At 27.3% G+C, this 17,567-nt stretch overlaps 1 protein-coding gene across 1 annotated transcript; it reads left to right on the top strand.

The window, feature by feature from the left end:
* LOC149887116 (ATP-citrate synthase-like) lies at positions 1 to 15,863 on the top strand. Its single transcript, XM_090089738.1, has 32 exons — positions 1 to 130; positions 383 to 543; positions 637 to 759; positions 1,137 to 1,199; positions 1,557 to 1,655; positions 2,429 to 2,737; positions 5,154 to 5,272; positions 5,813 to 5,952; positions 6,468 to 6,529; positions 6,743 to 6,860; positions 7,962 to 8,104; positions 8,251 to 8,391; positions 9,314 to 9,384; positions 9,550 to 9,602; positions 9,934 to 10,049; positions 10,334 to 10,438; positions 10,578 to 10,669; positions 10,827 to 10,931; positions 11,015 to 11,096; positions 11,179 to 11,289; positions 13,148 to 13,213; positions 13,348 to 13,409; positions 13,496 to 13,589; positions 13,692 to 13,796; positions 13,904 to 13,953; positions 14,162 to 14,226; positions 14,332 to 14,417; positions 14,543 to 14,686; positions 14,765 to 14,878; positions 15,013 to 15,095; positions 15,382 to 15,458; positions 15,568 to 15,863. Exons 2-32 carry the CDS (start codon positions 391 to 393, stop codon positions 15,675 to 15,677), a joined length of 3,261 nt encoding a protein of 1,086 aa, XP_089945864.1. The 5' UTR covers positions 1 to 130; positions 383 to 390; the 3' UTR covers positions 15,678 to 15,863.
* Positions 15,864 to 17,567: the final 1,704 nt, after the last annotated feature.

Below are 17,567 nucleotides of genomic sequence, written 5' to 3'. Positions count from 1 at the left end.
GTTAGTTGGGTTCCGGTAATTCCGAACGTCCCCCAACTTCGGACCTTATTACGCAAAAATGTATTTAGAAATTAAAATAACAATGATTTTAAGTCTGCACCAGGATTTTAAGTTTTGAAGTTATTATTTGGTAAAGATATTGCTCACCAATTTATATATTAGATCAATAAAAGGGTTTTAATTGTTTAAACCTATATATATATATATATATATATATATATATATATATATATATATATATATATATATATATATATATATATATATATATATATATATATATGCTTTTTATGTATGCTATGTTACAAACACATACTTGTATCACTATACAATATATATCTTCATATAAATGTATATATAAAATCTGAATTTGTTTTCACAGCTGTAATTATGTCATCAAAAGGAATTTTCGAAGCAGATGGAAAGCGTTTACTTTCATGTCATTTGCAATGTGAATCTTTTGTATTACCTCGGTTTTTGTCAGTTCATGCTGGTGAAGATCTAAATGAAGTTGAAAAAGCAAACTCATGGTTATTAGAGAAAGTAAAAATATGACTACTTAAACTTACATTTTTACATCCTGCATAACTCTTTGATGTAACATACTTTTCTAATGTACAATACATTTTTAACTAGAAACTTGTTGTAAAGCCTGATCAACTTATTAAAAGACGTGGAAAGCTGGGATTGCTTAAAGTTAATATTGATTGGGATGGTGTTAAGCAATGGATTATGGAGACTACTAGTAAAGAAATAAAAGTATGTATTATCTTAATTTACAATCTTTCCCTTTGTGGGTAGGTCTCCCAAAAAAATGAAACACAACTTTTTGTACAAGTCTTTATATAAAAATTAAAATTTCAGAAAACCAATATTAAGTTATTATCCTTACAATTTCATAACAAACCTACTAAAAAAATACAGTTACAGTATATTAGAGATTAATTACAATTTTTGATATCAATTTATTGCTGTGAAGTTTTTTTTTGTTTATTAGGGTAAAAAGAGTCAAGACATAAACATGAACTTAAATCATCTTTTTTCTTTCTTTGTAGGAAAAAAAAGCCCTTAAAAAGAAAGAAAAAAATGATTCAAGCTCAGTTTTCATACTTTTCAATTATTTTTTACATATTTAGGTGGATAGGGCGACAGGTTATTTAAAGCATTTTATTGTTGAGCCATTCATCTTACATACTATGGTAAGTGTTGCTGAACATGAAGTAAAATAGTTTTTTGCTTTCATGGTTTGTAGTCAATTTAAACACTTGTTTTGAACACTTCAATCTAAAATTTGCTTTTCTTTAGTAAAAATTATTGTTAATTACCATAAATACTGGTTTTTTGTTGAGACTTTAAGATGTTCCTTAAAGGTCTAAGAAGAGACTTATTGATTCAAGACTTTAATTAAAATTTTAAAATTAAAAAAGATAATATTTATTTATGGTTTACTTATACACTGAGTCAACTTTTTACAACCTTTTTTATGGTATATTGTATGTATATTATATAAATATACTTATATATAATATGCTTATAGTATCTTATGTAAATTCTAGGATGAAGAAATGTATGTTTGTATACTAAGTAAGCGTGATCATGATCTAATTCTTTTTCATCATCAAGGAGGTATTGAAGTAGGTGATGTAGATTCAAAGGTAAATTACTTATTTTTGCAAAGCTAACTAACTGTCCAAAAGTCATCTTCTCTATTAAAAACTATTCTCTGTAAAGATAGATTGTTTCCTTTTACATTTCAGATTTTAATATTTTTTGTATGCATTTTCCAAATCTTAAAAAAAAAACCTAAATCTTTAAGAGAAACCAAGGCATTAAAATATGTCATGATTCAAACCAAAAATTCTTACATTAATGCAATATCCAATTAAGTTGCATTGGCTACAATTTAAAAGAGTAAATGCAATTACAAGTGTAACCATGAATATCTACCCAACAGATTTAAACTGGTAATTGTAGTTTAGACACAAGTATTATTAAAATTGCTGGTCTATCTGTCTAAGGTTGATATAAGAGTTAATTGACACTTAGTCTCTGTGAAAAAACATTCACTGCATGTAAAATGAGTTGGAAATATATAATTTTTGGTAACAATTCATCTGATAATAAAAAGTGCTTTACTTTTTTTTTTCTCTTTTCATTTTGTATCAGATAATAGATGTAATAAATAAGGATCAAGGTTTAACCAAAGTTGGTTTCTGTTCAAAGTTCAGTTTATTCATAAATTTGTTGAAGAATTTTGAAATTTTTCTGAACTGGGATTTTTTTTTTGGCTCTAATGATATATTAGAGTTTGTTTTGTTTTTTTAATCAAATAATTTATTATAAAAAAAAAGTTTTTTATAAATGAAATTTATATCAACTTACAAATTTAAAAACTTATGTCTTAAGGTTTTCCTTTTATAATTTTCAGACATTAAAATTATCACTTTCTATTGGAGAAGAATTGAGTGTTTCACAGATCCAATATCAGCTGTTAACAAATGTTGTTGATGATAAAAAGTTATTACTTGCAAGTTTCATTAAAAGCTTATATGATGTTTATGTAAATTTACATTTTACTTACATGGAAATTAATCCAATTGTTGTGAACAATGATGGAATATTTGTTCTTGATATGGCAGCCAAAATAGATGCTACTGCAGATTACTTATGTAGTACAAAGTGGGGCAAAACAAAATTAAAGTTCCCCCCACCATTTGGGAGAGAAGCATATCCAGAGGTTGGTGTTTCATTTATTCTATTTTGTTTATTACTTTAGCTGATTGGAAAATACTTTTAACCTAGGCTTTGCTTGTAGCAAAAAGTTGAGGTATGGGGAAAAGGTGCGAATGATGACATACTTAACTTTAATGCTTCACTGAGTCATAACCTGAAATAGTAAAAATAATTTTTGATGAGTCATTCCCCTCTAACATGCAGAATAATAATGACCCTCAGGATTACTAACTGTTTTTAGTATAAGTTGTTAACATTAAAAACAAATTGCAAGTAAAAAAAATGCAACAAACTGCTCTTATGATGGCACATTTTAAATAAATTAGGCAAATAAGAAATTTTTTTGTTTTTTTTTAATTAATGAAAACACATTTAAAAAAAGAAAATAAGTATTTGATCTATAAGCATAGTTCATATATAAATTTTGACAATGACACCAAGATCTACATTTCTGAATCAAAATCTATGGTTTTCTAGGGTGAGGTAGTAAATAAAGTTCATCACAATACAAACATGTTTTGATTCAAAATTAACTTTGATGTTACTTGCTTTATTTTTCTCGCTGAGAATTTTTCTACAACTACCTTTCTTTTTGCTTTTCTAACAAATTTTTCTTTTGCCTTGTTCTTTAATTCTTGGATATTTTATGTGGTATTCATAGGTTCAAATTTCCTTATTTTCATGCCTTTTTTAATTAAGTTTGTGAAGTTGCTATAGGCATTTGGGGCAATGCTTGTATACTAGATCTTAGCCCTTTTAGTTAAAACAGAAGATCCAATGCAGATAGAAGCTTTTGATATGGAAGAAATCATTTCCAAATGTGTTGGTTCCTAAATTCTTGTATTTTATCTGTGTTCTTAGCTTGCTTACCTTTTTCTGTTGTTAATGAAGACACAAACAACCAATCTTCAAAAACATTTGGATTGAAGGGATATATTCCAGTTTTGATAAAAGCATGTAAAGCATTAACTGATGTAAAACTTTAAATATTGATTGTCTAAAAGACCAGCTACTTGAAAAAATGTCACAGCTCTACCTGGATGCTGCCTTACTATATTTGTAATGGACTGAAAAATCCAATGTCATGAGCATGATGCTTCAAGAAATAAAAAATACACAATGCCATTTTCTTTTTCATATTCCAAAATTGGGAAGCTTTTATGACTGTTGTAGTAATCTATCAGAAGAAGTGTTTTGTTATTTTTTGGCACACTAAGAAGTGCACAAAATGTTCAACTCATTTTAAGGAAATCTCACTTGCAATTTACACTTTTTTTGTGACAAAATGCTTTACTGCCTTTTGGAACATGATCCATAAACACATTTTTTGAACTTTTTTGAGAAAAGAAAAAGATTTGTGGCACAGATGTTCTAATTGCATTCATATTTTTAGGAGGAAACTTATACTGTTCCATCATTACAGATTATTTGGTAAAACAACAGTTGATGCTGTTTTTATGCATGACCATATGGTGTATTTTCTTGTGTTCTCAGTGAGATTCATGGATTACGTTTTAAATATCTGCTCAACTATTTTTTAGTTCTTAAATTGTGATTAAAGCTATGCTTGATTTTTTTTTTTTTTTTCCACTATTCGAACACCAGTTACCTTAGATCTTCAGTTTTTAAACCGAAAAACCTTGTCTTTATATCCATTAAGTGCATACTTAATTTATCTTCTAAGGTATGAATTAGTATTGTTCTATTACCTCAGAAATCTCTTTTTGTAGCACCATTGCTTTTTTAAAAATCTTCTACTCAATGTTGTGGCTGAAACATTGAAAGTTTTTTTAATCATCCCAATTTTTTTTCCTAAAGTTTGTTAAGGGATTTTCCATTGTTTCTTTAGTTTCTTTTTATGTTAACAGATGTAAAAATATAATAAACAGAATTCACTATAAAGAATTTTAGGCATGTTTAGATATATAGCTAACAAATACAGCATGCATATAAGGGTGGTTCATTACGCCCTTTTAAACATGTTACATATGATGAAATAACACTAAGTTTAAAAAATTAGTCTTTGAAAAAAAATTTTAGAGGTCCCTCAAGATCATAAAGAATTTATTTAAAGGCTCAGGAACTTTATGTAATTTCCTAAAATTAGCCATTTTTTTCAAAATCCCCATGGCAACCTCTTTGAAACTTAAATGTAATAATACATTTGGTTTAAACATAGTCTAAAAGTTTCTCTTTACTCATGATAATTGATTTATCTATTAGAAATGTTATCAAATTTAAAATAAATGCAACAACAAAAATAAAAGACATTTTAAAAATCTAAAACATTTTAAAAAAATATGTTTTATTATGCATCTTTACATTAAGCATGATTCTGATATTCTGATAGCTGAATCTGAGTAATATTTTTATACAAAATATTCGTGTAAATTACTCTGGTTTTTTAAAACATCACACAGGAAGATTTCATAGCTGATCTTGACTGCAAGAGTGGAGCATCATTGAAGTTTACAATTCTCAACAAAAATGGTCGAATATGGACAATGGTGGCTGGAGGAGGTGCTTCTGTAGTATACAGGTAGTTAAGTTAGTATGTAAAATTTAATGAGTTCTCATAAAGTTTGTTATTTCTGTAATAATTAAGGTAATGTTAATTGTGATGTTATTTTTCTTTTTTAAAGTTAGTAATTATTTTCCTAATCTCAGTGTATTTAGCACTTCATTACTTTAACTGTTAAACAAAACAAAAAGTAAATTATATTGTTTTTTCTTGATTAAATTTAAAAACTAATTTTTAAATCTTAATGAATGAGAATGCTTTTAAGTCTGCTTTTTTGGTCACTTAAAGCATATTTTTCATTGCAAAAGTTTTTAACAAGTTTTTTTTTAAAGGTCATTTTATTCTTAAAAGGATTTTACACAACTGGACTTTATGCAATTGCTGTTTGTAAAAGTAATTGCCACTTATTTAGTGAAAAAACACCATCCTTTTATTTAATGGTGGCAAGTAAACATCAGTTGCAATAAAATTATACTGTTTGTTCATACTTACATTGCAATCTTTTATAGTGATATATTACAATAATGAATTATTTTTCCATTGAGTATTTCTGTTTAGTGATACTGTTGTAGAATTTGGTGGTAGCAGCGAATTAGCAAACTATGGTGAATATTCTGGAGCACCAAATGAGTCTCAGACATTCCAATATGCTAAGACAATCTTAAAACTGATGACAGAGGGACCAGTTCACCCTGAAGGTCAGCATATTCCTAATGTGTATCCGTTACCTTGTTTATTATTTTTTTTTTTTTAAAAAAGAAGACATAAGTTGGCACTAACTAATTCATAGTAGTAAAATTCAATAAAATATGTATCTGTTACCACTTTTTTTTAAAATAAAGATATAAGTTGATATTTACTAATTATTATTATTAGTAAAGTTCAATAAAATTAATAAAAAGTTGTTTCTAACTGAGTTGTTTTTAGCAACTGAATCATTAGCAAGTTCCATTCTAGAGCATCTAATGTTTCAGCTGCTGAGAAAATCACCTCTTATGCATGAAAAATTACTGTTGAAGAATTTTTAATCAAATTCTGCTGATTTCTTATATTTTAGTTGAAAAGTGTTTTGTTATTTGAATCTTGTCCATCTTTTTTTTTTCTCCTATAAATTTTTGAAGTTGGAGTTTGTAATGTTATGTCAACTTCTGGTGTTTGGCTGAGGTTTAATAATGTTTAAACAAACTGGCAACAAAAATTTGATTTTATCCAGGAAAAGTTCTCATCATTGGTGGTGGAATTGCCAACTTTACAAATGTAGCAGACACATTTACTGTAAGAAATTTTTTGCTATATACTAGTTATAATGTTATAAAAAAATTTTATTTGCAAGTCTTTTTTAAAAAAATTTTTTTTTTAAATCTTTTTTAAATCTTACATGTAAATTTCAAAAAAAAAAAAAAAAAAAAACTATTATTGTAACTTTCATGATTTTAAAAATTTATTGTTTTAAATTACAAAATGTTATCATTTTCTAATCCTTATCAGGGAATTGTCCGAGCTCTAAAGAGTTATCAAAAAGAACTTATTCATCATAAAATTGAGATATATGTTCGCAGAGGTGGTCCAAACTACCAAGAAGGATTAAGAATAATGAGAGACGTAGGTAATTATTGAAGTTTATATATATATTTATATATATATATATATATATATATATATATATATATATATATATATATATAAACCCTTTATTTGCTCCATGAAATTTTTTATTAATCTTATAGTCATTTGTATTAGATATTTATTTTGTTATTACTTGGTTATTAGTTATTTTGAAGTTTATCTTGTAAAAATTATAGATAAATTTAAAAAAGGGCATATGCTAAAATTTTAGTGAAATGTTACTGTTAACTTTTAAAACATATTTTATAACAAAAAAAAAAGTTAACCATTTTATTAATTTAACATTGAAGTTCCTTCACTTTGTAATTTTTCACGAAAGATATTCCTAATCCAATATAAAAATTACTTGTATGCTTATATACAATTTTTATTATTATTATTACTGATATAATAATAATAATAATAATAATAATAATAATAATAATAATAATAATAATAATAATAATAATAATAATAATAATAATAATAATAATAATAATAATAATAATAATAATAATAATGATAATAATAATAATAATAATAATAATAAAAATTGATCAACAAGATTTTATACTAATTATTATAACAGAAAAAGTCTTAACAAAATTACCATGCTCAGAATTTTGAATAGATGAGACAAAAAACTTATTTAAAAATTAGAATCGATAATTTTGATTCTTACAGTAACTTGAGCAGTTTATCTTGTTTAGCATAAATAAGTAAAAAAATGGAAGTCAATATAAAATTGGAATTTTTTTCAAAATTTTTCATATTTTTGTTGTTGATATTCTGCATTATTTTGAAATGAAAGTTTCTGTTTTTTATGCTAACTGTTTAGTTAAGATCTAATAAATGTTTTTGCATTTTTTTTTAATGTAAAAGATAAGGAATTGATGATGATAATAACAACCAAAATTCTTGTAGTTATGTAAAATACACGGTAGTTATATTTATGTGTTCACTGTTTGGTAAACAGAGATGTGCTGATATTTCAAAGGTTATCATAAAAAAACAACAACAACAATAAAAATGTTTGGTATTCTCATTTAAAATAAGCTTTTTTTTTTTATTTTTAACAATTCAAAGTTTTGTTTAATTTTAGGTGAAAAGCTTGGTGTTCCATTGCATGTATTTGGACCAGAAACACATATGACAGCAATAGTTGGAATGGCATTGAACAAAACTAGTACCCCTAAATCAACACAAATAGATGCTTCTTTTGACTTCACAAAAGTTACAAATGAAGTAATTATCTTCACTATTTTGAGATATAATAACAAATGAAGTCTGGATTTTATCTATTTTTCTTACTTGAAAACTGAATGAAGAATGAAAAATGGTAAAAGAAATTTTATGTTTCAAATTTTTTAAAATTTTTTGAAAATATATAGGAAAGTGTTTCATCATACATACCAAAATCTTCATCATACAGTCCTGATGTTCAAATTAAAACATCATCTGAAAATACCTGCAACCTGTTTTCTGACAAAACACAATCGATTGTTTGGGGAATGCAACTAAGAGCTATTCAGGTACAAATATTAATAAAGAAAATCTTTGTGTTCATTTTTCACAAAGCTTTATGAAGTTTAAAAAAGCAGTTTGTAATTTTTTGACTTTTTGACTTTTTTTTAAACAGTTATTTTTGGGTTAGAGTCACCAACAATAACAACAAAATATGAATATGAATGAATGTAATGGTAGAAATATAGTCTATAATATTCTTTACTATAGAATTTCAGCAAATGCTAATGGTAAAAATGCTCTTCTTTGTGAAGTTCAGATTCTTTGTTTAACTTTTTATAGTTTTTACTTACAACTTTTGATACTAGAATAAAATAAGTGTTGGTTCTTATTCTGTCAAATTACTTGAGTAATCATTTTCTTGTTTTGTCACACTTAATTGATCATTTATCTCATCAAATATTTTTTCTCATATTTATATCAAACCAATCATCAAAAAATTGTCTTCAATTCAAAAAAAAAAGATAATTTAGGACTACCAGAATAGTTTCTCAGTTTTAATTGTTGAATAAGTTGCACTATTCTTAACCTCCAAATCTTCATGATAATTTATATGGAAGGTTTAGAAAGCATTCTTTTCATATGCATTTGTTTATTTTCTGCTTAAATCAGTTTGAAAAGGCAGTATATTAAAAAAAAATACCACTTAATAAATTAAACTTAATATTCAATCACAATTTCTTAAGTGATATTTGATGTAAAATTATAAACAAAAAAAGGAGGTCACCATTTTATGAAAAAGAAATCTTTCAAAATGAATTTATTTTAAAAACCCTGCAATAAGATAGTTAAATTCAAAGTTTGTTTTTAAATCTAAGCTTAAAACTAATTAGCAAGTGAATATTTTATTGTAAAGAATTTTATTTTCTTTTGTTCAAATTTTACTTTTAAAATCTTGGATAATGTCATAAAAATTTGTTCAATTTACAGGGTATGCTAGATTTTGATTTTGTCTGTCGAAGAAAAGATCCTTCAGTTCTTGCTATAGTGTACCCTTTCAGGTTTACTACAGTTTATTGTTCATGCAAATATTATTAATGTGTTTGTTGATGTAATCTGTCTATAAAGTATGTTAGTTACAGATTGTAACATTTTACTTTGTTCTATTTTTTTTTTAACATGATTTTTGAATATTTATCAGTGTTACTTTTATGGGTTTATTTTAGTGGCAACCACAATCAGCGGTTTTATTTCGGACATAAAGAAATTATGATCCAAGGTTTGCAATTTTTGTTCTCTAAGTTGTATTTAATTATAAAGTATACAGTGCTTTCATCATTCAGCACATTAAGTGAACACTTAATATACTGTTGTTCTTTTAAACTAAAGAAATAGAAAAATCTCAATATGTTGTTTGATACAAACAAATATCAATCAAAACATCTGTATTTTAATAATTACTCAGTATTTTTTTTTTCTTACAAAAGTTGCCATTAGTAAGGATTATTCAAGTTGTTAGAGTAATCAATTCTAAGACATTTTAGAATTGATTATTCTAATTAGCAAGATTACTAAAAAGGTAGTAAAAAATATTTAAATATTATTTTTAGTATTTGTAAATTTTGATGATGCTACCAAAAAACACCCAAATGCAAGTGTGCTAGTTAATTTTGCCTCTCTGAGATCAGCATATGATGCAACTGTAGAAGCGCTTGCCTACCCTCAGGTCTGAACCAGTTTTTAAATGATCAAAAGTTATTTAACTATAAAATGTTATCTGTAAGCTTTTTACTGTAATTATTTCTAACAACTATATTTTTATTTATATCAATACTTATAACAAAATGCAAAAAAAAATACAGCATCGTTGGTTTATCTGTTATGAGTTGATAATATCTAGAGGAGTATTATTACGTGTGGCATGTATGATCTTGAGGACTCAAGAGAATTTTTTTGATTTATCACAATCATAAAAAGCTTATGTATTTTTAGTTACAAATTATTTTCTAGTTCAAAACAGTTGCTATTATTGCTGAAGGTATACCAGAAAGGATTACACAGATACTTAATAAAAAAGCAAAAGAAAAAGGTGTCACAATCATTGGACCAGCAACAGTGAGTTAATTGATCTTTTTTTTTTTTGCAAATATCTCTTACATATTAGGAAAACTGTAATCTTTTTTTTCAATTTACTGGTTTAAAGACATTAAACAAGTTACTCCAGGTTTTTTCTATTGCACTTGTATTTATTTAGGTTGGAGGCATTAAACCAGGTTGCTTTAAAATTGGTAACACTGGTGGTATGCTTGATAACATACTTGCATCAAAACTCTACCGTCCTGGAAGGTTTTTAATTCTTTTTGTAAAGTTATGCTTTGAAAAGTTTGAAAAGAAGATGTTTCATGGTTTGTTCTAAAAATTACACAATCATAAAAATAAAACGCAATCAAAAAAAGTTTATAATTGCATAGAAAATCATTTTATCTTAGTGTTAATTATTTAGTGTTGGTTATGTTTCTCGCTCTGGTGGTTTGTCAAATGAATTAAATAACATCATATCTCGAAACAGCGATGGTGTGAATGAAGGTATTGCAATTGGAGGCGATAGGTCAGATTCTCTTTTTTTTTAGTTTTTTTTATTGTTATTATCTTGCAAACTGCATATTGTCTTCATTCAAGTTTTTTGTTTAGATACCCTGGGACTGTTTTTCTTGATCACTTTCTTCGGTATGAAGCTAATCCAGAAATCAAAATGATGGTCCTTCTTGGAGAAGTATTATGAGTTATCTAGGAAAATTTAACTGTATTTTTTTCTTTTTGATTATATATTTCATTCTGTATGTATTGTTTTTAAGGTTGGTGGAACAGATGAGTACAGCATATGTGAAGCAATTAAAGGTGGAAAAATTAAAAAGCCAGTTATAGCATGGTGTATTGGAACATGTGCTGAAATGCTTTCAACAGAGGTATTAAAAGTCTTTTGAATAATAGTTTTTATGATTTTAGATTTGAACAGACTCCCTCGACATAAATTTTTGTTTACAGAAAGAAAACCATAAATACCAAAATTCTTTAAATCACCAGTGGGGTTCATGCAGTTTGCAGACATTTGTTTGCTCACCTTTATTCTTGTAACTGGTGACTAATACTCAAAGGTTTTAAAATATTAAAAAATATCTCAATATGTCCTCCCAACTTTATGTAATGCAAATATAGCATTAAAATTTCCTCAAATCAACATTGCAATTTCTTTTGATTTGTGCTGCTCAATGTTTGGTGGCATAATGTTTGTAACATAGCCCAATACGCTGTCCTCCAAAACTAAGGTAACTCTAAATAAAAATGATGTTCCAGAAAACAAAAATGTTTAAAATAGTTATAAAACAGTTTTAAAGTAAAAACTTTTATTACATATACTATTTGCTAATAATATGGAATATATTCTTGTTTTATTCTCACTTGTATGACCTCTTTTAACTGTTTTTTTGTATGAATACAAAAATAGTATAAAAGTAGTTTTTCATTTCAAAACAAAAGAACTTTTTGTTTTGATATCGTTAAATTGTAGAACAACGTTGCAATTTAAAAATAAATTGTTCATTTTGATCTGGGTTTTAACTAAGTAAGGCATAATAGTTTTGTAATTAGTCTCTTAAAGCTTAATACACTACAAATGTAAGAAAATACTGTATTGCAATCTTTGGGTAATTCATGGTTGTATAGGTATCATGCAGCAAATAAAACCATTCAAATCACCAAACAATTGAAACACATATTTGGAATTTACAAAGGCTCACAGAAATTGTATGCTAGAGCAGTGGAGATAAATATTATGGTTGGGTGAGTAAAAGTTTAGCCTGAGAGGTTCTAATAGTAATTGAAATATGAGAAGGTCAGTTGGCAAACAATTGTAATAAGTGAACACATATTAGAAACATGAAACTTGAGGTTTGGCAATTGCTTGATGTTTTTGGGGTGCATTTCAGGATTCTCTGAATTGGCACTACTCCATCACATGGAAAGTAAAATGAACAAATACATGTATAATTCAATTCTGGAGAAGCAAATGTTACTTTTTGTAGATGAAAAAAATCCCTGTAATGTGGATGTTCCAAAAGGACAATTATTCCAAACACACATAAAAAAATCATTAAATCATGGTTTGATTTAATGAGTTTTGATGTTCAAACAAAATATCTGTAATGCAATGACCTGGCAACCTCCTTACCCAAATGATAGAGTTTGTTTGCATGGTAGGTTCAGAAATGCTGAAGAATTGTATTAGGAACTTCAAGCTGCATGATCACAAATATAACAAGATAAAATTGACAAACTTATCGAGTGTATACCTTACATATGTACTGATGTGATTAAGAGCAATGGATATGCCATCATTTACTAATCTGATATGCTTATGATGATATACTTTTAAAAGTTTGTTTAGTTTTGTAGTTGAAAATAATAATGTATTTTCTCTTTCAGTAATTTTTTTTTGTTATATTGTTGTGTCAATATATATCTATCTTGCATAGAATAGATGTTTATGCCATATTTTAAGTAAATCAATTTTTTTTTTTTTGTATTACAATCAAAATAATCTGTAGTGTACTATAATGTAACAATTTTATTATAAATTTTAATATGTGTTTGCTTAGTTTTGGTGGATAGTGTAGGAGTGAGGATTACACAAATGTAACACACCAAATTTGTGTAACACTATTGACAGCAGGACTTTGTGCATCTTTCAAAGGTGTTAGATTTTTCAGTATATTAGAACAATAAAACTTGATTAACCTAAAATTTTTTTTTTCCTAATTCATCTAGGTTCAATTTGGGCATGCAAATGCTTGTGCTAACAATTTGGCTGAGACTGCTGTTGCAAAAAACAAAGTAAATTAGTACTTACCAGTTTTGATTAAAAAATATTATTTTTATATTCAAGAGACAATAGAAGGAATATAAAATTTTCTGGAAAATATAAAAATATTTATCTAAATAAAAAATATGAAACTGTTTTCTATTAGGCATTAAAAGAAGCAGGAGCTTATGTACCAGATTCTTTTGATGAACTTGATAAGCTAATTAAGTAAATGTTTCTTTTATAAAAGTTTTAATCTTTTTTTTAACTTAATCTTTTGATAACATTTCTAAGATTCATGAACTGTTCTATAGATTTATTTACGAAAAGCTGGTTGCAGTTGGAACAATCGTTCCACGGCCAGAAATTCAACCACCAACTGTACCTATGGATTACGACTGGGCTCAGGTTCAAATTTTTTTCTTGTGTTTTTTTAAAATTTTATTTGAGTTGTTTTTTTAATCATAAATCTTAGTAAGCTTTTGAGGTAACACAGATATATTTTTCTAGGGACTTGGATTAATTCGTAAGCCTTCTTCATTTATCTCTGCAATATGTGATGAGAGAGGGCATGAGCTGGTATATGCTGGAATGAAAATTTCCGATATATTTAAGGTCTATTTTCTTCTTTTTTTAAAATTTTTTGTTTCACACTGGCTATTATTTGACTGACATTTGTTTATAGTATTATTTTAATATTGAATGAAACTTGTTTTCATTAGAAAGAACTGGGTATTGGAGGTGTGTTAGGCTTACTTTGGTTTCAAAGGAGGTGTGTAGACCAATAACTATTATTTGATATTATACAGTGTCACTGTTATATTTAATAACTATTATTTGATATTATATAGTGTCGCTTTTGTATTTAATAACTATTATTTGATATTATACAGTGTCACTGTTATATTTAAAAATGTTAGCTTTTTCAGATTAACAAAACTTGTAAATTAGTAAATAGATAGATGTTTGTAAATGTGTAGATTGCCTTCATATGCATGCAAGTTCATTGAAATCTGTCTAATGATAACTGCTGATCATGGTCCAGGTAATATTCTTTTAACTAAAATTTAACTATAACTCATGAAATAATGTTTTATGCAATCTAAACAAAAAAAGATTGATTTTGTTATATTTCAAAATTTTATTTTAGCTGTATCAGGAGCACATAATACAATAGTTACAACACGTGCCGGGAAAGATCTTATATCTTCGCTATGCTCAGGATTACTTACAATCGTAATTTTTTAATTCGGTTTCAACTAAGTTTTATCTAAATTAACCATTAGGATTAACTGACTATTTACTGGGAACCAAAAAAATTTCTGTTTTATTATATGATCAACTGAGTCGATCATATTTAGGGTGATCGATTTGGTGGAGCATTAGATGGTGCTGCTACTCAATTCTCAGAAGCGTTTGACGCTGGTAAAACTGCCATGGAATTTGTTAATGACATGAGAAAGAAAGGCCAACTTATAATGGGAATAGGGCACCGTGTGAAATCAGTTAGTGAAAAATAACTTGTTTACATTTCTTAAGATTTTTTGTTTTTAACTTAAATCTAAAATCCTTTTTGTTTCTAGATAAACGATCCTGATATGCGGGTAGTTATTATGAAGGAATTCATTAGACAACATTTTCCACAAACACCGTTATTTGACTTTGCTTTGGAAGTCGAACAGATTACTTCATCCAAGGTATCTTAACGTCTTTTTTCTGTATCTTCATATATTTATCATCCTATAGCTTTAAAACAATGCCAAAAGACTCGTCAGTTTGAAATCTTTGTTTCCTGAATATAGCTGCAATTCTTACCTTTTTAACTCAATAGAAACCGAATCTTATACTAAACGTAGATGGTTGTATAGCATTAGCATTTGTTGATCTATTGCGTCATTGCGGCTGTTTTACAAGGTAGATGTAAAAGTTGTAGGTGTTTTTATTATGTGTAAAAAGAGTCATAAATGTTGTAAAAGCTTGTAATAAAAAAAAAAAAATTATCATCAAATTTACTTGTAGTAAATGTTCAAGTTAAAAAAAGCTGTCTTGATTTCAATGTTAAACTGTCTTTAAAATTTTGTGTAAAATAAGTTTAATGATTTTCAATTTTCTTTTCTTTTGTTAACTTTAAATGTCAAACAAAGATTTTGCTTGTTTAAATTGATTTTTAAGATGGCTAAAATATCTTTTCAATTTTAAGAGCTGAAGTTGATGAATATATGTCAATTGGGGCATTAAATGGCTTGTTTGTCGTTGGTCGTTCCATAGGATTTGTAGGTGAGAAAAAGTTCTCAGGATTTTCTTTCATAATTCTATTGTCAGATGTTTTTTATTGTTGTTTCTTTTCTGAGTACACAATAATTTTAATTTCATATACATTTTTTAGGTCATCATCTTGACCAAAAAAGACTTAAACAAGGTCTATATCGGCATCCTTGGGACGACATCGCTTATATATTGCCAGACGCCGATAGTTTAGAGGCGAAACTAAATTAGTTAGATTTATTTTAATACTTGTCAAACAATAAGTTATTGCTAGAAAAAAGAATCGTCATATAATTTTTTTTTTGTATGACTTAGATCTTTGTCTCTAATTTGTTTCAGTTTTTTTCGTGAGGGTCGTAAATTTTTTTTGTATACAAAATGGTGCTCGTTATAAAAAAAAAAAAAAATTTATATTTCTATAGTTTATGTTTTCACTTGACTTTTTCCCTATGCTGGTAATATCCAGAAAAGTTTATGTTTGGTTCATTTGAACTGATTTCTAATAAAGATTTAAAAAGTCTCATCCATTTCTGCATTCGTCCATTTCGTACAATAATATAATGATTATTTATATTATTTTGTCCTTTATATAATTACGTCCTTTCGTCCATTTCGTCATTGTCATTAGGTAGTTTTCGTCCCATCCTATTATCCCATTTATCATTTGGTAGTTTTTAAACTAACATCCCAAATGAAATTCTAACCAAATAAAATATTCAAAGATAATTCAAATAAAGTATTCAAAGTCAAAGCATGTGGCCTCTGCTATCAAGAGATAATTTTTTTAGGGCTTTCTTCAAGTGTGACCAGGTGCCAAAGAATGGCCTTCAAAGCTGCACATTAGCATGCAACCATACCATGGGGGTCAGTTCAACGGAAAGGAAAGCAATTAGCTTTTTAAAAATTTTGCTCTGTTGTAGTCTTTTGCACCAATGGAAAAGCTCAAGAAGTGGCAAAGTTCACTGGTGCACTTCAAACACTTCATGCTGTTGTATCAACCTGTTTTGGAAAACATTTGGAAGCCAATTACAGTCAGAAGATTGAGGCATTTAAATCTTCCAAGAACTGGGACACCGAAAGTTTATGCTCTTTTCCTCCATGTTCCTCAGTTCATTTCTAGAAATAACTGTTCTTTGGGACTCTTTAGTGAACAAACAACCGAGGCAATGCATTCCAACTCTGCTAATTATCGGCAGCGATTCAAAAGGGACCAAACTCATCCTGATTACAATCTTCAACTTTTGCAATGTGTTGTGGACTTAAACAGTAAACATATGAGAATTTATCTGGAGTGACAGAAATTGTAGCATCAGAATGTGTTCTTTATACATGCTGAAATGAATTGACCAGAATAAAATTCCGTTTGCTACCTTTATTTGTCTGTTTCATGCTTTGGCTTAAAATTCATGATATGGTTAAAACTTACACCATAGTATATCCACTCTGCCAAGTACATAATTGTGGTACCAATGTTGCAAACAGTTACCGTTTCTACTAGTAGCAATAAAAAGCTTCTCAATATAGAAAAAAACAAACAACATATTAAGTTTTGACAATATCTAATCTGCAAAAATGAGAACTATGGACCAAAAACTTTGAGTGTGAATATCTCGCTCGGACGGCCAGTTTTGATTTTGAAATTTCTTGTGGTGAACCTTGTACCCATATACTATTTACCCCTAAAAGGATTTCCAGGGGACATGAAGTTGGTATTAATTGTCATTTTTACAGAGTGTGGAAAGATAAGCTTTTAACAACCCATGTAAACAGCATAATTTATACGAATTATGATTTTTTTTTTAAAATCAATAGACGAAATGTGGGAACGAATGGGTTAATACTTCTATAAAATATAAGGAAGTTTCTGTAATCAAAGTCATTACTTCTAACGATAATTTTTTTTCTTATAAATCATCATGAATTGCAATTTATGAGCCACATAGACAGACGAATGACGTGTTTATTTGTGAAAAATATAGCTTTTTGAGTTTTTACTTCAAAATGAATAAAATGTTAAAAACATTAAAGCTCGTTTCTTTTATTATGCTAATTACATATCCTTTAAACTTTATACATCCTTTAAACTTTACATATCCTTTAAACTTGTTAATTGCATTTTAG

The sequence above is a fragment of the Hydra viridissima genome, unplaced genomic scaffold, assembly GCF_058129835.1.
Source record: "Hydra viridissima isolate aposymbiotic clone 2 unplaced genomic scaffold, HvirCarnegie_v1 scaffold_6, whole genome shotgun sequence".
NCBI classification, from domain to species: Eukaryota; Metazoa; Cnidaria; class Hydrozoa; order Anthoathecata; family Hydridae; genus Hydra; species Hydra viridissima.
Note: the sequence above shows the minus strand (reverse complement) of the source record. Positions and strands in the feature narration are given on the sequence as shown.